This window comes from Vidua chalybeata, chromosome Z (assembly GCF_026979565.1).
Source record: "Vidua chalybeata isolate OUT-0048 chromosome Z, bVidCha1 merged haplotype, whole genome shotgun sequence".
Lineage (NCBI taxonomy): Eukaryota > Metazoa > Chordata > Aves > Passeriformes > Viduidae > Vidua > Vidua chalybeata.
The window spans coordinates 22,168,754-22,193,066 of NC_071570.1; the positions used below are offsets into that span (position 1 = coordinate 22,168,754).

General features: G+C 37.7%; 1 protein-coding gene across 5 annotated transcripts in view; it reads right to left on the bottom strand.

Moving 5' to 3' along the window:
• Positions 1-24,313, bottom strand: part of KDM4C (lysine demethylase 4C) — a 247,789-nt gene that overhangs the window by 3,938 nt on the left and 219,538 nt on the right. For all 5 annotated transcript variants that reach the window (XM_053932680.1, XM_053932684.1, XM_053932682.1 and 2 more), the window contains 2 exons: positions 22,684-22,854; positions 3,362-3,481 (listed from right to left, as the gene is read on the bottom strand). In XM_053932680.1, coding sequence (XP_053788655.1) covers positions 3,362-3,481; positions 22,684-22,854 — 291 coding nt within the window. The remainder of the gene's footprint in view (positions 1-3,361; positions 3,482-22,683; positions 22,855-24,313) is intronic.

Genomic DNA, 24,313 nt, shown 5'->3' on the forward strand with positions numbered 1-24,313 from the left:
ATTTTATTGAATCTGATGGAATTTCTTTTAAATGCAGTGTTCAGAAGATGAAAAGCTTTATCATGCTTAGGTTTAGATATAATCCAATATGAACCCTGTTAGCAGAAAATGAGAAAGGAAATGTAACTAGGTGTGAGGAATGTTAAAATGCTAAGGCTTTGAAGCATTTAAGTTTTTTCAGTAGCTGCTGATTTTTTCCTCTATTTTAATACTTCATCTAACAGTTGTGAATTTCAGCTACTATCTGTGACTACAGTTTAGCTCCCACAGAAACTATAATTTAAAGTTTGGTATAAAATTAGAAGTCCCATTCTACATCCTTAGGTGATTTAATGAGACGATGTGAATGACAACAGCACACTTGACTGGAAGAATGAGGACAAATATAAACATAGGAGAATACTGACTTATCGAAAGTATTATTACAGATACAAATGAACAATCATTTGTTCAAGCATGAACAAGCATTTTAACTTGTAAATGGACTGTGTTTTTTTCAAATTAAAAGCTTGCTGTAGCTGAGTATGTCAGATTAATATGTGAACAGATGAAAAATCCGTATGTCCATTCTCAACAGCCAGGTTACAGACTATGATCTATTAACTTCTTTAAAAACAATTTTTCCACTGCAACTAATAGTGCTGCACAAATCTGGAAGGCATTTAAAATGCACAGAGCACAGAAATGGATAACAAAGTCACAAAAATCATCCTTACTCCTTTCTGGTCCTGTTATTAACCCCATAAGCCTACTCAGTTAGCAGTATGTTTGAGGAACTTAAAGGTCCATTTGCCTTAAGCTTGTTTCATTAAGTTATGGCAATCCAGGGTGCAGGAACAGTCTTTCTGCAATTCCTACTCCTTCCTGCACAATACATTTAGTAATGTTTTTGCATAATACACTTGGCAATAAACTTTTTTGCATCCCTGGTGAAAAAACTGGGTAGGAAATTAACTCTGACACTTCATGTGATAAGAAAATCTCTTCTTAAATGATCAGTATATTTATTTTTACTTACAATGTGCAGTAGGATGCAAATACTTCATACCACAGAATGCCATGCTTGCAGTATGAAATATTTTGCACATTTACCATGAAGAGTAAGTGGAAGTTCTTTAGGTATCATCCAGCATATCACACTGGAAATAATTTGCCTACACTTGATAGTAAACACAAGAGCTTCTCTAAGACTTTCAATAGTATCATGATTCATGCAAAATATAAACCTACCATCTCTAATAGCTCCAATTCAATTCAGATTGCAGATCCTACATTTCAAATCATCAATTTTATCAAGTAAGTTATTACACTTGGATTCTGCTGCTGTACTGTGTCTGCAAGATGTGTTACTATCTTCATGAGATTTTTTCTATAAGCACATCATAAATTAAAGAAAAGCTGTTAAAAAAGCAATTAATGGAGTGAATGGATAATTTAATACACTCTAACTAATTGTGAATCTCAATATCAGAAATCATCAAGAAGTCAGATGTAGATCACATTAATAATTTCACTTGAGCACCTGCTTCATTTGGCAAGTTTAGCTCTGCTTAGGGATTGTGTAGGATACTGGCTGACAAATGAAAACTGTATGACACAAATTCTGGTGCATTGTGTCATAGCTCCTGCATGCTTAAGTACTGCTGCATTTGGTACAAATGTCTGATCAACATGACAAAAATTCAGGGAATTTTTCAACTAGAACAGATTTGCCTTATGAGATCTAAGAAATCACGCAAAAGACTGGGTAAGAGAATCTCAAAGGTGCAACATAGATCACACCAGATGAAAATAAACTTTTTGTATGTGTGAGTCCTGGGAGCTTTTAGACACTGTTTAGAAAGACCCGAGGAAGAATTACTAGTATATCTTGAAGGTAATCTTGCACCCTTCCTGTCATAAACTTTTTGTAACCTGTGGCCACAGGCAGCCTCCTCTCATCCTGAAGACAAAATATTTGCTTTTCTCTATAGTTCTATGTATTGCAATATGGACTCCCTCTAATATTTAAACTGTCATTTCCCCCCATGATAGGGGTTGTTAGAGGCAATTTACAAGAATTTATGTTTGTTATGCTGAGGAACTCTAAATCTTGCTGAGCCTCCACATGCTTATCCATTTTCCTTAAACAAAACTCATTTCATCATGCTGTTCAAGGGGTCTAAAATAAGACAACGTTGTTTGTTTTGACTATGTCATATTCCTTCAAATATGAAAGACAACAACATTCATCTAATTTATCCCACAGTATTCCTCAGAAGACTGGTTGTTCAAAAGATTAAATGATTTGAAGATTAATGTTACTATAGAAAAATAATTTTCATACTTTATAAAGACTTTTGACCTTCACAACATAACACAGCTGCTAAATATAAGGGAAGAGGTAAGATTTAGAGACTAGTTCAAGACTTTAGGCATTTGAGCACTTGAATTCGATTGCAAGTCATTGGAAAAGTGAGAAGGTCAATGCAGCAAGTAATTTAGCTTCCCAGTGCCTTAATTTATCTAGAGATATAATAGTAAATTTGCCATTTTGGTACAGTAATGTGAGGCCCCCTGATGAAAAGAGTTACATAAGTGAAAATTAATGCATATATATAAAAGAAATAGATCTAGACTCTCATTCTTTCAGAAGTGCTATTATTATTGTGATTGTTTTATTGCAGTTTCTACCATTCACTTGGGTACTCAAAGCTGCTGACTGATTTTTCTCAAAGGCAAGCCCAAAAAAACCAGTAATTGTTACTCTGAAAGCAGAAGTCAGCTTTTTAGCTTTGCTTTCAGTGTTCAGCTCCCTTTTGCCTTTGCTGAAGATAAAATGCTCCTTAGATTAATTAATTCAAAAATGTTTCAGACAAATGAATGTTATGCTCTTCCTAGTGTCCCCCCTTCCAACCTCTTAATGAAATGCCTCAGGTTCACTGCAGGCTCATACCATACTTAATTTTATGTCATTAATTGTATAATTAATAATATAATAATAATAATAATAATAATAAAATTAATAATAATATAATAATAAAAGCTGTGAACTTACAAAATGAAAGTAAACAACCTGCAGAAAATAACAAATGTCATCTTTCAATCTTAATGTTCTACCTGTTTATCTAAGTTCTTAAAGAAAGCAAGTAATTTTCTTAATTTTGTAAGACCAAGTGAAACCTCTTTCCCATACATGCATAGCACCTGCTACCGGGTTAGAAAGTTTTACATATTAGTTAAAGTGTGGTAACAGTTAAAATAAGAGCTCACATTTCAGCCTTCATCTTTGACGGCGTAGCTGGACACTCCAGTGCTAGAGCCAAAGGAGCAATTTACAATAAAGACATTTTAGCACATGGTAATAAACATAGATACTCACCTGATACATGTGAGCTGTATTTGTTCCCAGATACTTTGCACCATACAGTTTTCCATCAGGCCATTTCACTTGGACAACCTCTCCCTCTGCAGGTGGACCCAGCCTTAGGCAGTCTCTGCTCTATTTGCAAAGAAGGATGGATGAAATCAGTGAGTGAGCCACTGCACCAAAATTACCAGTAAGATGTTTTTACAACTTGGTAATTGGAAAAGATTTATTACCATGCATGTTTCACGTTTTATAATCCTGCTAATGGACTAATGCTAATGCCCTTATGAAAATTAAATACTGACCAAAGAAACACTCTTTACAGCTTGATGCTGCATTGGCAAGATATGCATAAATCAGATAGTTATCAGCAACTATGATACACTTCAACCAAAATTAATTTCTAACACACACTGAAAATAAGGATCACTGAAGTGCAATTGCATATATGCAACACTTTCTCTTTTACATATCCAAGTAATTAATGTTTCGTTAACCATAGCACATTTTTTGCTGGATGCTATCTTTGCTGACTGAAACATACATGGATCAAACCATAAATGGTGAGAATGCCAATGAGTTTTTTGCTTAGCTGATGGAGAAACACTAAAAGAATCCAAATGCTTGTGAAATAAAATTAGGGGGAAATATTTTTTTCCAGAGGATATAACACATTTTTGTTCCAATGGTTTGGTCAATTTTTGTGCCTGATTTGTTGAGCATGTCAGAGCGTCAGTAGCTGCAACATGTTCTTGTAACGGTTTCTTTTGTCCCATATGTCTCAGTATGACCTAAATGATTAATTTTCAGAGCATGCCAACCACACACCCGTAACAGCAGCTGCTCACATAAGGAAATAAGACAAAGGACCCAAAAATGATGTGACACATCTGGGCTCACCAATTCTCTGTTCAAATCCTCACTCCAACAAAGGCATCTCTACTTCATAGTGACTACATCACAAGACCTGTCATGTAAATTAGAGCTAACTGAGTAGTATTCTCCTGGGCATGAGAGGACTTACTCAGTGACCACATTACCTGAGCTTGTAAGTGGTCTACAGTGGGAAGAGAGAAAATAAAGATAAGGACTCAGTGAGAGGACCTGGTGCTATCTCAGGTTGCCACAATACTATCACTGTTTTCTTAGATTTACGTAGAATAACTTAGAAAAATATTTGTATTTTGAGTTGAACAATTCACTTCCAACAGAGGCCAATGATCATCATGACAAAGAACTTAAAATGTGGGAGCAAAAATGCACTCCAGTGATCCTCACTTGGACATTATCTTGATGTAGTATCAATCTAGCCAAATCCAACCTTTATAAACTGGTTTTAATCAGATGTATCTTAATCTATGAGTTTGATTCAACATGGGATGAAAGAAATTAAAAGCTGGACTTTCACAGAAACACTTTCCTGCATGACAATACTGCTCTGTCACCCCTCAGGTGCTGTGCAAAGGCTTTAAAATATGCCCTCCGTGTTTGCCTGGCAAAGGTTGCTATGATAAACACAGAAAGATATATCCTTTCAATGTCACCATAAATTTTGAGTAGGTGGAATTACTATATTACCCTTCCCAATATTTTCAGGAGAGGCAGGAGGGTAGGGGAAAGGATGGCTGCTGCAGTGGAATAATTATGACTTTGCAGGGGACAGGGATTACTAAATGCTATCATGGCTCTGACTATAAATTAAATTCGACTGTATTCTTAGTTGTTTTCTCCTCAGTGATGACTGTCAAAATGGTTATTGTCATTATGATACTTCTTCTGCTATCTATTTATTGCAAACGTGCAAAAAGGAGTCTCAGCTAAGTGTCTTGAAACAAACTTTTAAAATGCATCATGGAATGGAATAAATTTCCTGAAAACAAACAATCTAACAACAATGTCAAGCCTAACATTAATTTTCCAAGAACAAAAGCCCAGCATGTTTGCAACTTCCACAAGAAAAAATATCTTATGGACTCTAGGATAGCTAATGGAATTGCTCATTTGGAAAATTAGAGTCCTCATGGAAATAACTAGACAAATGACTACCTCATTCTTTATGTATCATCAAAATGTCTTAAGTCTATGGAACAATATCTGGTAAATTGGTATTAGTTTTTATTAATTCCTACCAGAGCTCCCACCTTTTATTTTCACAGGATCATAACCATTTGAGATTCTCTTTTTACTGCACAAATAATTCTTATAATTTTTTTTCTTGGAAATGATAAGAGCCATTTCTTAGACAAAATGGCAAAAATGCAACCTCACTTTTTTCTCATACAACGAAAAGTCAGACAACTTGTGGTTGGTATAGCAATCCTTCAACATACCCATACCAGCTGTAAATAACATACAGTGTGGGCTCAATCTACATTCAGCTTACAGACCACGCACATGTCCCATACAATTACATAATGTATTTTCTTCTTTATCGAAATGGATAAATCATGCCCATCTGTACTGAAAATACAATTCACTTACATGTCCAGTTTCACATTCCTGCTGTTGCACAGCTCAGAGCTCCAACTCCAACCATGACTAGCTATCGCTAAAATAAATACTTCAAGGCCTCCCTGGGCCATTAATCCAAGCATTCAACATCACTCACAGTGAAAAAGTCTTTTCTTAAGTGAAGAAAATCCTGTGTTGAAGAATTTCCTGTATTTCAGCTGGTACCTGATTTCTTTCTTCCTGTCATTCTGCATCACCAAGAAGTGCATGGCTTCATTCTCTTTACTTCCCACATCACATATTGACACATTTGGATGAGATCCTTTTGAGTCTACTGCTGTCCTGAACAGTCCCAGCTCTGTCAGTCCCCTCATATCACAGATGCTTGAGTTCCTCCATATCCTTTTATGACACTTTCATATCCTTTTACGATATTTGTTCCTCTATGTCCACAACCTTCTTGTACAGGTAAGACCATAACTAGACACATTACTGCAGATATGGTCTCCCCAGTGTTAGGTTTACAGCTATTCAAAAAGACACTCCACGAGCATAACCTGTAAGTAATAATAATAATACTTCTGAAAGTTTTCTTGTGTATTAAAGGTAGTACTTTCTGGGTTTAGAAACATTTATTTTGGAATTCATTATATGCACTAAACTAAAATAGTAAGCAATCTATTTGCAAGAGATGTTGGAAATCCATGTTGAAATACTGGGGTTGTCTTCCATGATGTCATGAAGGAATTCACACACAGAGTACTGCAGACAGAGAAGACATTTTTTCTATTTTTCTTCTGATATTCTGCTGTTTTTACTAGAGAGGTTGGTTTGATTTATTAAGGCTGGACACAGAATTTGAAAGTGACAAATCCAATTGCAGTGGCTTGTGATGGTTCACACAGACTAGGAACTGTGGAGTCACACTAAGAAAACGGAAGACTGCACCTGAAGCATGCACTGGAATTCAGGAAATATTGAAATATTGCAATACTGCAATATTGCATTGAATTATTGCAATAATTTGATTACAGCCACTGACCCTTGAAGACAATGTCTTCAAATGCTTTCCTAAATTAAGACAAAGAGGTATAGATATTCTGGTCTAAGATAAAATTATGAACTATTGAGACTATTCTCCTAAGCTGTCAAAAACTGATGTACCTTGGACGCCTACAATTTTATTTCAACAGTGCTTCCCTGGTTTTTCGGTTATTAAATCAGCTATCTCAAACTCAAAAATTATTTTAAAAATTGTAAGACTATAAGAGCCTTTGACTTCTTTTAGATTTGATACAAAGGAGCCAACTGAAAACAAGTATCTAGCCCCTGAACCTCTCTATATGGGCTTGCAGGATCAGTGTTCCTTTTACTGTAAGCCAAGCACAGGTTTGTGTCCACCTGATGAAATTGAAAAGGTACCAGTCTGTAAACCCTGGTGATATGCAACCTAGAGTCCAGAGAGAACTGGCTGGTGCTTTTTCCAAGTCACTCTCTATCATATTTGAAAATTCAGAGTAGTTAGACAAAGTTCCTGGTGACAGTAAAAGTAGTTAGACAAAGTTCCTGGTGACCTCATTTTTAAATGAGGAGAAAGTAGAGTCAGGAAAATACAGACCTTTGAGCCTCACCTCTGTGCATGAGACAATCATGGAGCAGATCTTCATGGAAGACATATTAAGGCACATGCAAGACAGCCAGTATGGCTTTGCTAAGGGCAAATCATGCCTGACTGATCTAGAGGTCTTCTGTGATGGTGTCCTGGTTCTGGACAGGGCAGGGTTAATTTTTGAAATAGCCAGGAGAGGCCCTGGATAGGGCTTGGAGGTTATTCTATAGGCCTCATGTTCATTGCTGGGCATAGAGAAAGAGACTCTCTTCTGTGGAGAAGGAGCTCCTTCCAGTCAGTATGGATCAGAAGCTGTCTGGTACTGTCTACTGCTGGGGAGGGCACTGGTCATTGTATCTCAAAAACTTGTTTAAAAATAGGAAAATGTGGCCAATATGGCATCTTTTAGGGGAGGTATGAACAGTAGACAACTGTTTAAAAATGCTGCAGAAAACAATAATATAATAGAAAATCACCAACACTTGTCTATTCAAGTCAGGGGTCCATCACATCACCTGGCTCTTGTTAATAGTTTGGATTATGTGATTCTACCCTAACTCAAGAGAGGATACATGAGTTGTGATTATGAAGATCCCTAACTTGATCCTGCAATTGATAACTTAGACTAGTGTACTTGCTTTCAAAGCTGCTTTTTGCCTCTCTCTCATGCTTTTGCATAAGCATTCTGTAGAACATCCCCTATCAGAATGAATAAAATCAATATTCATTTTGATCAGATCAGAGTGGGAGATTAGTAAACTCAGTTCTCACATCTGTGTTCTTACAGTGAGCTTACTAGGGGAGAAAAGAATAAAACATTACAAGGTAAAAAACATTTGCAATCCATAAGTAGCAAGTCTGAAGACCTCTCTTTAAAGCTAATGAATATTCCTAAGACATTTTCCTGAACATGGATCTAAGAATTCATATATATAAAACAACCCAAATAAAATAAAGATTAAAATTTCTTTTCCTATGCATGAAAAGATAAGGCCAACCACTTGGAAAGGTGTTGAAGAAAAAAAATTATGGTATACAGTATTAAACATGAATATTCTCCGCAAGTAGTTCCCTCTTGAAGATTACTCATATTCACCACTAACTCATCTGAATAAGCATATTTTTTTTCTTATTGTGTTAGGATAACACAATAAGAAAACTTGGTTTTTAGTGGGGGCAGAGGTAGCCACAGAGGCTGCTTCTGAGAGAGAAGCTCATTGGAATTTCTACTATGTCCAGCAGAGCCAATCCCTAAAGGCTCTGACAACTGACATATCAGCTGGCCAAATTAGAGAAGTCAGCAATGCCTCTGTGATGACATATTTAAAAAGGAAAAATGGCATGCAATTCCTCTTTTTCCCTCTCCTTGGAGGGGTGAGGGAAGGCCACCAGCTCCCATCCCAGCGGGGCCTAGCCAGACCATGCTGCCAGGGGCCAACCCGACACCACAAGCGGCCCCAAGACTGAGGCTGGGAGCAGCCAAGGCCAGAAGCAGCTGCCACCATCCCGGTCCGTGAGCGGCCCCACGGCCAGGATGCACGACTGGGGCAGTGCCATGTGGCCGCATGGCTCACAATTAACTTTACTCGCTTAGCCACTTATAGCCAGCTGTGATGCAGACAAAAGGGCAGAAGTGGCAGCAGCAGCTTTTCTGGCACCACAGCGGCTGGCACAGCTCCTGTGGCAGGGACCATGTGACCAGCAGTGAGAAGCATGGAGAGCAATTCCCCAGTGTGGAGCCAGTTGGGATTAACCTTTCAGTGCTGCTGAACCCTACAGAAACTTTCCAGTTGATACAACTTGAGAATAAATGAACCTATAGACACCAATTCTCTCACAGGTGAGAAAAAAGGAAAAGGTAAAAACACACAGGGAGAACAACATAGTGACGCTAAGGTCCATTAAAAGGAGGGAAGGGGAGGAGGAAGTGTGCTGGGTGTCCTAGGTGAGGTTCTTCTGCAAGCCATGATGAGGACTATAATGCAACAAACTATTTCCTTGTAATTCTTGAAGTGCGTGGGGGGATGTAGAGGTCCACTCGTATCCTATGAGAAAGGATGGTCATGCTGGAACATGTGGATGCTGAAAAGATGTAATTTAGTGGGAAACTTGAACAGAGAGAGAAGACCCTTGCTTCCACAGATAGAGAAGGAGGATCCTTGCTTCCAAACTAGAACAGCTCATCCTTAAAAGATTACACCCGATGAACTAATTACCCACAGAAACAGTTGTGGGAAGACTGCTTTGCCCATGGGAGGGACTCACATTACAGCAGATTGGGTGGGACTGCTACTCGTGAACATTAGGACCATGTTGGAGAAATTCACAGAGAACTGTCTCCCGTGGGAAGGATCCCATGGCATAGCAAAAGAGGCTCCTTTCCCTAAGTGAACTGAAGGAAGATTTTCAGAAGTGACAAACTGACTAAAAACCCCATATTTGTCTCCCTGCACTGTAAGTGGGAAAGAAAGAAGGGTTGGGGGGGAAAGTGTTCTAAATATTTATTTTAGTTCTCATTATCCTCTTTTAATTCTCTTAATTAATTTTTTCTTTATACCTTTTAATTTTTTGAGCCTGTTTTGCCCTTTGCGGCATTGTGTTGTCTTTCCCTGGTCCCAGGCAGCTCTGCAGAGCCTGGCAAAGGCACTGCTTCTCGGCAGGACCAGGGCTGCCGCTTCCTCCCGGGCACTACTGCATTCCCTGTGCCAGGATGGGGCTGGCCGCTTCTGCTGCTGTGCACGAGGGGCGAGACAAAGAGGCGAAGGAATTCCACTTGGTCCGCGTGGTCGGCTGGAGAGTTTTTATTGTCGCGTAGAGCTGCAACGGAGAAGCGCGACTCGCTCCCAGCACCGCATGGACAAAGTGGCGCTGGGACCGGGGAGACACAGGACGAGGAGGGCAGAAGCCCTCCCGGCCAATGGGGACAGGCGCCATGGTGGTGACATGGACCACGGCGACCAACGGACGCGACAGGGGCGGACACGGGGCTCTGGGACGAATGGGGATGCAGGGATGAGGTGACTGACAAGGAAGTTTCAGGAAGAGATGGGGGATGGTTACAGGAGTGACGTGGGGAAGCTCCAATGGCAGGCAGCCTGGAGTGAACCATCATGGGGGGAACAGGGGTGTACAAAGGGGTACAGAGAACCGGCTAACTTAACATTATATATAAAACCCCTAATCTGAACGCAGCCCAGGATGCAATAGCCCTTAAAGCTTTTTCTTCACAATCCTTACCTCAACTCATGAACCTCCTTTTTTAAAATTTTTGTTTTCCCCTCCTCTGCTCAACTACAGCAGAAGAGAATGAGTGAATGATTTTTCATGGGTACACTGGCATTTAGCCAATGTCAAACCCATGACACTTATATCACTGTCTATAAACCTGAGGCTTATATTCATCAATTGGCATAAATTTAAAGTAAACCTTTAGACAGTTAGAATAACCTCCTCTTTTTCTAAACAATTTAATTCTTTTGAAACTAGTTAAGTAATTTTCAAATCTACTGTATCAGTAACATTCTTCCACCCATTTCCCAGGGGGATGACTCTACAAAATCCATAACACAGAGCAGTCAACTGTCATCAAACATTAACTAAGACAGAAAACAAATCCGGCTGGGACCTCTTTCTTCACGAGTGTCTTAACTGAGCAATCCCAATCCTGTGACCAACCTCAGGAGCTACAGTTTTCTTTTCCCCAATACTAATAGAACTGTTTATCTGTTTAACTGCAGACACAGCACTGAGCTTTGTTATTTTTCAAATCATTCTCATTTAGACTGTATTCAAAATTAATTATTTTTGTTTGTTTAAACTGTATTCAAATTATGGTATTTTCCTCAATGTCACCTAGCAAACATTTCTGTGTCTCCTTGACATTCCTGGTTTTCACTTCCTGATTTGCTTTGTTTCAAAAACAAGGTACAAAAAGAATGCCCCACTGTTTAATGAAATTGTTGTCAAATACCACTGATGGTATAATTCACACAAACAACCCAGGCTGAAAGCGGTTAAGTGTGACTCTTGCAACAGGTTTTTTGAACTAGTACATACTTCTGTTTTTTGCTGTATGGCATTGTAAACACAGTAAGATAATAAAATACACAGAAATTTAATAAATTATTTCACTTAATGGTAATGGATTTGAATAAAAATACAATAACCTGACTGGGATTATTTTTCCTGGATGCTATGAGTTTAAAGATGGATTAAATGTTAGCTCAAACATACTATTTGCAAAAGTTATTTTAGCTGTATATATTTCTCATCTTTCAAAGTCACTCATTATTTCTGTATCATATGACACCAAAACCCTCTAGGAAGACATATTTCAATCACTCAACAGCAGTTTCCCAGAAAGACTGTGTAAGAATCCATTTCACAGTGCTGCCGCAGCTTTCTGTATTAGAAAGTTCTTCCAGTTTCCAACAGTACACTCTTGTCTATGCAATCAGGCAAGATGGAATGGCAAAAGGCAGAGGTAAGCAGAAGCTTGGCTTCAGCCCCACAGTGGACCTAGAGAAGCAGATCCTTTCTGTATTGTCCCACCCCTGCTGTAGAGGAGCCATAGCACAATATTTTAATCCTCCTCCTGGCAGACTGAAAGCTCATAATCTTGCCCTGAGGTTATAAAGATGAAAGAGAAGCAGATATTGGAAAGACTGACTAGAGAAAACTCAGATTCTGTAATCGCACTAAACTTGACTTTCCTATGTACCTACATATTATTTTTACTCTAAATCATGCTGTGTTCATAAATTTATACATATTGTTAGAATCAATCACAGAAATAGAACTTGCTCATTTTCTGTCATCCCCTGCATTTCTTAAATATCTAAGAATAGTTCAGACCTTACTGTTAGTCTCTCTAACCACAATTTGCACAGAGAAAGCCATTGTATTGACTCTTATCCTAGAAATGTCATTGTTTCTGAAAAATAACTTCAAATTAATGCATGGTCTCCAAAACTCGGAACAACAAAAACCTCTGTCCTCTTATATTTGAGAAACTGAAATTCACTTTACAGTAAACTGAATTCATAACACATTCATTTCAATTTAAAACACACTACTATTCTTGTGTTAATCACAAAATTAACCGTAACTTCTCACAACACAGACAAAGCACACTAACTACATACAATTTTTACTGGTAAGACTTCAAGTAGTTTTCTAGTCCCTAGACTTAAAACATGAAAAAGAAAGAAAAATCCAGGCCTGATTATTTGGCTTTTGCACAGAAATGGTCCTCATGGTTCCTCCAGCTGAACTGCAGGATTAGCTTTTAAATTTTCCCCCTAAATTAGGACCTGAGTTAAAATTACTACCCCATCTCATTGCTTCTAGGGTACACATAATGAGATAGTGCTTCCTGTACTAAGAGAAAACAGATGAAGATGGTTTAACAAGGAGTGCAGAAGCAAGCGCAAGATGGCCATACCATCAGGAAGTGACCTTTCCAAGGCCATTCTGCAAAAGAACTTCATCCAAATTTTCTTCTCTGTCTACATTCTTTCAGCTAATATTAACTTTCAACAGGAATGGTAGTGATTAAGCTTCCACAGTCCTGCTCACTGGTGATTGTTTCATAAAAGGAGCATGACTAATGTGATTACAACCAATACCTCCAATTCAGAAAAGCTGGCCATACAGACAAATACCACATCACAACTGCAAACACTGAATATATCTACTAACACCATTAAAGTGCAAGTGGAGAAACAAATTGTGGAAACTCTCTGAAACAACCACTAATCTCAACTGTCAAACTGTTTTTCTTTCCAAAGCTGATAGTATATACTAGTTGATGCAAATTTTTAGAAACACAAAATTAGGTCTCATATATTTCAAGACAATTTGAATGGAAAGGAGAGTGGTAGCTAATTTGTCACAGTCAGATTTTTATCTGAACAGGAACAGCAATTTACACAGTGTATTAGCATTTGAAAGAAAAAGCCTGATTCCCAGGAGTGCAGTTCTGGGTTTGAATTGGTATAAATTCAGTGGAATCATCAGATTTACAGAATAGTTACTGTAATTCAACAAATTTAGCTTTGAATCATGAAATGGGAGTATAAAAATACTTTAAATTGACGTATAATACGTTGTCTTTAAAATATTACTGAATGTTCTCCTATGAAGTGAATATATGCTTTTATAAAAGAAAACTGGAATATAAATGGGACCATGCATTTGCACATAAATCTAAACATTTCTTATTTTCTATCCAGCTTAGAAAGTTATTGTTTTAACCATTGCATTGTCTTTCAGTGAAGTGTCAATAATACAAATTCATGCATAATGCTAATTGATAGACACATAATTGCCCAGAAGACAACAACTCAAACTACTGCAGAACATGACTTAGGATGTCCAGGGTGGTACTGGGCATCAGAATAAGGCACAGTAGAGAGGACACTAAAGGGTACAATGTACTCTTATGGGACAAAACTGAGTGTTGGCAGTAGGAAGCTGAAGTTGCCAAGGACACCTGGATGTCTAATCAGCTATGAGGAACAAGGCTTCTGTAGTGCAGCAGAAAATCCTATCTTATGCTTACATTAGAGTCAGATAAGACTGAACGCTACACTAGTGCCTCCTGTCCTGCCCACCTGTATATTTGCTCCCTGTAAATCAGTAAGAGTCAGATGAGTACAAAGACCAGCTCATGTGCTGCTCCTGCCCCCTCCTTAGGATGCAACACAAACATAAAGGAAAATATGAGTCTTCCAACACTTCCTCCACTGACCCCCAGTAAATCCAGTAATAACCTTCTTCTGCACAACAGTGTTGTAAACTAACAGATGAAAAAATCCTACAATTCCTGGATTTCCTCAGAAAATAGGTGGGAGGTGAAATAACACTCCTATCTCAATCCCAGCAGTCCCACCTCATCTCAAAGATTCCTGTGCAAATTCTAGTGATTTCACCATGTTCCATAGGCTCATCACAACTGTACTCATTGTGGTCTCAGACAAGGACACACATTGTCTTTGCAAACACAAGAAACGTTGTAATATATTCTTCTCTCACCTGCCTCACTACAAAGTCAGCCATCTTATCATGAACTGCAAAGTAATGATTTATCTTCCATTTTGTTTCTCCTGCAAGGCATTATGCATTACCTCTCCTGAAAGGCATTACCTTCAACTCATCTAACATCATTATTGTTAAGGATCCATAAAACATTTCATCATAAAGCAGAAAGGCTATTCTACAAGGAAATGGTAAAAAGATAATACTTCTATTTGAGGCTTTAATTTGCCTATAATCTGTTCAATATTCATTTTTTATGCTTATCTACTAAGTTGCCTGTCTTTCTGCTGTAATAGGAGACAAAGAAGTAAGAGCAACAGAAAAAATGTTTGTGTTCTCCATAATAAAGTGAAAGTGACTCACTTAAATCAAGAGTTATGGTACTGTACAACAAGTTTTAGATTAAAATAAGACTATTACATCTGTTGATGCTTTGTAGCTTCAAGAGTTAAACAATGGAATAAAACCCTTCAATCTCCAGCCTTAGACCTAGCCCTTGGTTTTGAAATAGCTTGATTTTAACTTACAAAGAGCACAGTTTTCAAAACAGGAATTAATTTGTATTAGTATTCAGATGATGCAACAATTATTTACATGTAAAAATCATATCATTCTATGTATAAGCATTTGTAAATCAAGTGAAAAGTTTGCAACTACAAAAATGTGTTAAAATTTTTTTTCCTTGTTCACAAACTCAAAGCAAATTCTTCATAACATATATAAATATTAAAATTATTGGAGTATTTCACAGAACAAGAATGCCAAATCCTACACAATCTCTATAAATCAATCAAGCCAGAAAAAGAAACCCAAATCCTACACAATCTCTATAAATCGATCAAGCCAGAAAAAGAAACCTAAGTTTTTTCTGAGACATGTCATGCAGGTCTCAAATTTGCTTTCCAAAATTTCTCAGGATTACTAGTCAACAATCACAACATACAATTTGCTGAGAAGTGAGTTCAATTACACAGCAATATTGTAAAGCTGCAAAACACAATTGTACCAGCCCAATATGAATTGCACATTATTCAGTTTATAGACTCAATGTCACAGTTAAGAAACCTTTTAGAAAGTTCTAAACCAATTATAATTCATTATGTTTCTTTTCCCACATCACAAAAACAATTCCCACAGCTTTTGACTAAGTTTATGCCAAATACAATCTAGTTCTTGCTACCTTCAGAAATGCATTACATTCCTACTTCATATTCTCAGAAATTACTGGTCATGGTGGTACTGGAGTGCACCCAAAATCTACAAATTGCCAGAAAATGTGCAAATTCAGCCATTCTAATTTCCTTACCAATTTTTACAGATTTACATACCATTATAATAAAACTTGAACAATAAGCAATTATTGTATGCCAGCAGTCAAATGGATCTTTCACAAAGAGGCAGCAAACACTATTATTTAAAACTTTGATTAAAACAGGTAGACAAGTAGAAAAGAGTTGTCAGAAGACATAAAGAGAGAAAGGTATACAGAAGAGAAATCACTAGGAAAAAATGCTGGAAACTAGTCAGGAATTCAGTAATTTATAATGGCAGACAAGGTTGATGGAAGAAAAGTAACCTGTCTTCTTTGTAAGACAGATTGTCAGAACCCAGCCCTTGGGAATTACTAGGCTAGAATCAAAACTTCTGGATTTTTACATACAGATGGAAATTAAATAGGCTCTCAAGACTTACGTTCTAGCCCAGTATCTCCAAATGTCTATTGTTCAAGAAGTATGGTTTTTCAAAAGCAGAGGCAAATGTATTAACATAACAGATACTCAGAAGCTGCCTGAGTATCACATCTGCAGACTCACACTTCCTTCACCACTGGAAGTCATTAGTCACAGTCAAAGTCATTAGAGAGAAGCTCCTGAAAACAAGATTTTGTTCTTGAAACTACATCCTGAGCACTGACACCCACAGCTTTCGAAAGTGAGCTAGCTTTTCTAATCTGCACATGCAAAAAGTCCCACGAAAATAATGGCACATTATGGTTTTCTACTAGTATTCCCTTTAGCTGGCCTGGAGGAAATAATTTTTGAAAAACTGTCCAGCTAAATCCTATTTGTTCTTCATCTCAAAGGAGGATGAAGTAAATCTGTTCTGTCTCTCATTTATTTAATAATACCCAATTGTTTCAGGACAATCTGTATTCATCCTATCTCATTCACCTGTAAATTATCCCAATTACCCCTTGTCTCACATAATTATTAGGGTTATAAATGCATTTGCAGTTTTGAACCCCTGCAAGTGGTATCTAGGCCAGGAAGGATCATGCAAAACCTCAGTAAGTCCACTATAATCAAAGCAGGTAGAATTGGCACAGTGTATAGAGTACATGTGTACAATATACAATATACATATAGAGTGTGTGTCACAGGATATCAAAACTTTTTTTCATAATTTTGTAGGATATGAAGTGAGCATTTGTTGCCTAGGATCATAGAGGATTGCAAAGAAGTACCTCACTTTAAAAAGTTGTGGGTTATTGTTAGCAGTTTATTTCATTAACAGATTCTTAAACTACATTGCTATCACACTGACTGGTTTTTCTTCAGATACTAGTAACTAAATTGTGGGGATTTTTCTGTCCGTTTGTTTTTAACAAATAAAGCAGGGAATAACAGTTTTAGATGCTGTAAAATCTAGGTGCACACACTAAAAAATTGCAGCCTTTGTAATAATTTCAGTAACGTACTTTGGTTGTCAGAGTCCTGTTCCTCCCTCTCCTGAGAGTGGCAAATTTAAAGTATTGATAGACACAGAAAGACAGATTTTGATCTCCTCATTTTCTCTTCACACTGAGGGCCTTCTTGGGTCCACTGCTGAAGGAAGGTACTTGCAATAAGTATCAACAGAATTCTGTTAAGGATTCAGGTATCACTGCTGGTATGTTAAAAATTTCACTGCTTGGTGGTGCTTTTCTCATGCTTGAATCTTTCTCAAGATAAGGTGGCATCCACTTAAAAAGAACACGTAGACAAAAAAAAAATCAAAGAAAATGTCAGACGGAGTAATGTGACACATGCAAAAATGAACTGAAATTATCTCTGAACAGAGAGATCTAGCTGGAGCTCAGGAAATAAAGGAGAGTTTATCACCTTAACAAAAAGAGGCAGCCAGCTCAGGAGAACTACAAGGATGTTGTGAGGTTATGCAGGAAGAAAATTAGAAGGGCCAAAGCCCAGCTAGAATGTAATCTGTCTACTGCCATAGAAGACAATGAAAAATGTTTCTGTAAACATTCACACCAAAAGGAACGCTAAACAGAATCTCCATCCTTAACTGGATGCTGTGGGAAAACACAGTGACAAAGAATGGGGAAAAGGCTGAGGGACTTAACTGCTTTCTTTGCTTCAGTCTTTAATACCAGTTGTTCTGTGAGAACCAGTCCCTTGAGCTTTAAGACAGGGGTAGGGAGCAGAAGTGGTCAGCAACCTGCTACACCACTTAGACACACACAAATCTATGGGACTGGGTGGGATCCACCCAGGGGTACTGAGGGAGCTCATGGAAGAGTTTGCTGAGTCATGTTTCATCAATTACCAGCAGTTCCCGCTAACTTGGGAGGTCCCAGTTGAATGGAGGTTGATAAATGTTACACCCATCTTCAAGGTTGGTCAAAATGTGAACTCAGGGAACTACAGGCATATCAGACAGAGTGCCAGGGAAGGTGGCACTTTCCCTCAGTGCCAAGGAAAGCCATGGAGCAGATAATCCCAAGTGTCATCAAACAGCATGTGCAGTACAATGACACAATGAGGCCCAGCCAGCAGGGGTTTGTGAAAGGCGGGTGCTGCTCAATCAACAGGATCTCCTTCTGTAACAAGATGACAAGTTTAGTAGATAAGGAAAAGGCTGTATATGTTGTCTGCCTTGACTTTCATAAAGCCTTTAATGGCATTTTACACAACATTCCACTGCAGAAACTGGGCTTCTGTGGTTTGGACAGATACACTGTTCACTAGGTAAAAAAACTTCTGTAAGTCTGAGCTTAGAGTGGTAGTGGGTGTAATTACATCCAGCTGGGAGCTGGTGGTCATTGATGGTCCCCAGGGCACAGTACTGGGACCAGTTCTGTTCATTAATTTCACTGATGACCTGGACAACAGGATCAAATGAACGGTCAGTCATTTTACATGATTGCAAAATATCAAGTTGGGTGGGAATGTTGATCTGCTGGAGGGAAGATTCTGCAGAGGGATCTGGAATCTGGATTGATGGGCCAAGGCCAGTGGTGTGAGGTTCAACTACAGTAAGTGCTGGGTCCAGCCCTTGAGTCACAACAACCCCAGGCAGCATTCCAGTTTGTAGAAGGCCAAAGGCATCTTGGCCTGTACCAGGAATAGTGTGGCCAGCAGGACCAGGGCAGGGATTGTCCCCCTGTACTCAGCGCTGCTGAGGATTTATCCTGTGTTCAATTTTGGGCCCCTCACTACAAGACAGACATTGAGGTGCTGGAGCATGTCCAGAGAAGGGCAATGGAGCTGGGGAAGGACCTGGAGCACAAGTCCTGTGAGGAGTGGCCGAGGGAGCTGGGGGTGTTTAGCCTGGAGAAAAGGAGGCTCAGGGGAAACCTTATTACTCTCTACAACTGCCTAAAAGGAGAATATAGGCCAGGTGCAAGTTGGTCTCTTGTCCCAGGCAACAAGTGCTGCCTTGTGATGTGATCTGAGATATGAGAAAATGGCCTCAGGTTGCCCTAGTGAAGGTTTAGCACTAGAACTGGCTGCCCAGGGAAGAGGTTGAGTCAAGAGCCCTGGCTGCAGTCAAAAGACATGCAGAGATGGTGAATGCCTTAACCAGAACTAATACATATTTTTTAAAGAGGATGCCTTCTGGATTTTATCAGACCCTCAGAAAATTGCCAAATTGTGGTTCTGCAAAAAATCTTCTTGAACTCCTGAATATAGGATCAATTGTTTTTCCAAACACATCTCATTTCATCAACACTTAAGATGCTCTTGCTTTTAAGAAATAATTACAGCAGCATTCCATAAGCTACCATGTTAAAACAATGTTATTTGATTTATAGATTTTAATTGGTAAATTTTCTTCGGGTTGTGGACATACCCACAGTGCAACGTCACGTTCTCAATATGTAACACCAACATTTATACACTTATAAGTAAACTGAAACACAGTGTGGTTATGTCATGGCAGCAATTACACTCATTTTTGTTCACCTAGTTTTCTTGATAACCAAGAAGGTGAATCCATGACATCAAAGAATTATCTGTAAACTCATCACTGAAGGACCAGGACACTTAAGGGGGCAAGAGCTTGGAAGGATGTTTGCTGTTTCAGGAGATGTGTGCTCAGCTCTCCTGTAATCAGACCTCTCAATAGACTCAAAGCATGCTTCACTCTGCAATTATCTTTTTTCTTCCTTGCAATCAATACAATATGGTGGTATCTATCTCCCCCTAAACATGCATACTGTTCTTCTTGATTTTAATAAGGTAACATGGGAACAACTTCATACAAATCTTACATATATATGTATATAAAGCATATTGGCAGCCACAATATATACACAAACAAATATTCTAGCTATATATCAAGAGTAATAACTTCTAGCAGAATGCTACAATATGCCAGTGCCATAGCCATTGGGTACCAAAACAAAACAAAACACAAAAAAAAAAAATTGTGGGATACCCTCCCTAAATGATGAGACCTGAAAAACTTTCTGATGCATAATCTGTGAACTGACATCTGGCCTACTGGTCAGAACAGTACTGTTCTTGGTGCTGTGCTTGGACAAGTGGCACATAAATGCTGTCTGCTGGAATCAGTTACTCAGGACTGCAGTATATGCACTCCCTAGTTGTGTGCATGCATCATTAACTGTGAAAGTTGTCATCTCATGTCCTTTAAGATAACATGTACTGTCCCCCTTACTGAAGTCTTCCCATGAATTACAGGAGGAATTTGTCCTGCTGTTGCTTCCAGGAAGTAATTGTATCTATACACTTCTTTACACCTCTTACACCTTCTGGGTTGAAGGAAAACGGGTTGGTTAGCATATTGGACAACTAACTCATAGGTTTAAACCCTGTACTGAGGAGTCATAAGTCTAAGAAATCATGTATAACACTCAAGAAATAAATAATGTTGAAATTTAAAAATCTAAATATGTGTCCATAATTAAAACACTTAATAATTCCCCACCTCATATATTTAGTAAATGCTAACACAAACCAAGAGAAATACATATGAGAAAAGAACAATCTATACTCTGATTTGGTTGTTATTGAATGCAGAGTTTCATGAAGCTTCAAAACTGAACTTTCCCTGCTACCTGTCTTCCTCCTTAAAAATAAATCACTGTGCCTGAGCTTTGGAATTCTGATTTATTGTTAGCTGAGCTGAAATTAGGTAGTGGATTCAGCACATACTGGAAGAGCAAAAAAGCTCCTGCTATCTTTGTGAGCTGGTTGAAAAGTGAAAACAGAATAGAAAAATAAGTTCTTCAACAGGCAGCAACATTGCCTTCACACCAGATTTGATGAACAAGTCCTCCCAATGGCACTAACACCTGATATGAACGTTGCATGGATTAGTAAGTTTTAGTCTGAGAAGAAGAAAAAAACCACTTTTTTTTTTTCAGTTCCAGTAACTGCTGCAGGTATATTATCCAATGAAAACACAGCAACATTTCTCTAAGGAATGTGAAATTAGTTTGGTGTTTCCATCAAACAATTATATGTTGTTCATCCACTATCTAGAAGCACTGAGGCATATCCAGACCTGATTACATTTATTCTGAGCTCCAGATCAGACTCCCCCACTAGGACAACAAGCAGTTCCTCATCTTTGTCTTACCAGATCCTTGATGCAGCAGGTATTTACAAAAGGGGTTTCTAACAACAATATAACCACAGTTACTTAGTATCTTGATCATCCTAAATCAGAATGTCATTGATCATTAATAGAGACTTTTGCAGTGTTTTGCATTAAAGGACAAATTTTCAAAAATGTGTAAGAGAGATTTGGTGACTGACTTCTATTCAGACCCTTGGGAGGTAAACACTGATCTGAAATGCATCCTCTCAAATACCATATTTTAAAAAGATGCCAGACTTTTCAATAACTAAGAAGCTTCTAAGAACAGTATCATTTCCACTGATATATCTATCAGATAATGCTTCTCTCAGGAAAATATTAGGTCTGCAGAAAGCAGAAGAGCTCAAAGACTTTCACAGAAGAAAAATGCGGAGCGCTTCTAGGAGTTGTATCCCTTGAGCTGCAAAGCCAGCATTCTCTGGCATTCCTGTGTAAGCCAGGCTCTTCCCCTCTACAAACTGAACAGGACTAAGTGAAAAGTAATGTTGCAACAAACAGCACTTTTGCCTATGAGTGGTCACTGGAGGCTTTAACTTCTGGAAATTAGTAGGAAGTACACCAAAAGTACTGGCTTAACACATAAAAGACTCAAGAGGATTATGAAGGTAAATGAGGATTAGAGTCACATCATGAGAAAGATGTCAAAGGGCACTAGATGCATACTACAAAGCTTAACATCCAATGTATTCATTGCAAACACGGAGGGAAACAGAATCTTTCTCCAATTGCAAATTTTGCTCATACGTGCCAAGTCCACAATGTGGTTTTTAACAGTTACAAGAGCCATGGCATTTTATGTAACTGCATAAGGGAAATCAAAATTTCAGTTGACTTTTGAAAATTTAATAAACCATACTACATATAAATAAATTATTATTTTTCCGTAATGATTTTTATCCTTACTAAACTAATCTCACAAACTAAATATCAGGAAGAGTAAATAAGTTGTTAGAACAGATTCTTGAGAGCTGTTCTTCATATTACAGCAGAAGTTTTCTATTCTGCAAGGAATTTTTACAAGTTATCTCTAAGTGACATAGAAGGATATATGGAATTCCCTCTTTCATATTCTTTATTAAATATGTATTTCTTATTTAATTAAAATATTTTCTAAGATTACTCTTGATTCATTTGGTCAAATGGCAAAGACTAATTAGAACAACCAAAGTTTGGAAGCCCATTAGAAAATAATCATTCTCAGCAGTTAAAGCAACAAACATGAACTAAATACTAAAATGTTATGTCCTCAAATTCATAAGAATTAGTTCAAGAGATTCCAACTCTCTAATTTAAAAAAGAAAACCAATCAAATGCCACAAAAAACCACCCCAAAACAAAAAATCAAGAAAACAAACCAGAATGAATAGGAATCTGAGAAAGTACTTACTACAATGTCTTCAGGAAAAGTATCCAGACTGAAGGAGCCATCATCAAACATGACTTCATAGAAAAGCTGAGATGTCACTCCTATGACTCTGCAACTATAGTATCGTGTATTTCTATGTTTTGTGATGACAGTCTGCCCAACTGTAATGGCCTTCCCACATACTTTAGCTCTCTTGAAAAAAAGAAGAATTTAAAAGAAAAATAAATTTAAAATACCAGCTTACTCATAAATATTTTATTGATGTAAAAACAGGGTTGATAACAGCTGAGCACTCAAGATAAAAACTTCAAATTAAATTAATTTAATTCAATCATGTTAAGATAATTTCTTTCACTTACAAAATTTCTCCACTTTGTAGGAAAACAAATGACATCTGAAGAATACTACATCAAAGCATATTTCTGCAACTGATGCCTTAAAACTATTCTGCATTGCATTAATAATATATAATTAGAAAATTTGTTATTTTTGTGTGCAGGATAATTTGTAGAATTTTCCTGAAGACATCAGGTGTCTTCAGGAAAAGAACCAAGAGTATGGTTGTGATTATTTTTAAATTATGAGAATTTGAAGTACTGGATTTCTGTATGATTCCACATAATTAGAATGAAATGTTGCCCAGTGAGATGCAATAACTAAACGCATATCCAGCTCTTGCCAGAGCTATCTACAGCAGTGTATGTGAGGAACTTTTAACCCCCATTGTGCAGAGCTTTTGCTTTAAAGCTTCAAACAGCACTGGCCATTCTTCATCAGTTATTTGCATAGTATATCAGTAACAATATTTTTTTTCACTTTTCACTTATAATTCTCCAGTGCTAATTATATCAATCAGAAGACTAGCAGCATTCTTAAACTATGCAAAAATTCTACATCAATAACTAATTGATGAATTCTATAAATATATAAAAAAAAAGGGAACCTTGTAGGAAGGTGATCATTAAGAAGCTCACACCATGCAGTCAACTGTTACAGCTCAGCCCCCAACTACTGTTGAACCCTGTGAACCTCTCACTTTAAAAGCAACCTTCTTCACCAGAAAATATAAAATCAGTATCTTCTCATCCAAGTAAAATAGAAGGCACTTCTTTCCTATGAGCTTAACTATTCAATATCTCACAAAGGTCTATTGTTATTATACAAAGGGGAGCTATTGGGAGTTTGGCTACACCTAAAGAGTTGAACATTTCTGGTTATGTAAGATGTATGTGCACTGGAATACCTAAGGATAAAATATTTTTATTAGAAATGTTTATATAAACTGTAAAAGAATAATTTTATACACAGTCCACACTAAAGCAATCATCAAATTTCCTAGCACTGCTTTTGAAACCTTCAAAGGCAGCAAATTCTTCAGTCAATATAATAGTCTTAAAACTGTCTCATGAAAATCTGGAAAATCCTAAAGCTGGAGGATTTTTATCAATAGAATTGAAGAGAATAAAGAACAGCATCAGGTTTTTTTAGTTAGATTTCGAGTACTAGCAGTAAAGTGAATGCTTTGGTGTAAGAGGAAAAATCCACCCTAAACTTGAAGACTTCTGTTTTTGCACTGACTTCTTGTCACTATTGGGCTTTCTTCTTGGATCTATTTAAAGGATTTATAATTTTTAAACCTCTCTGCTCCTAA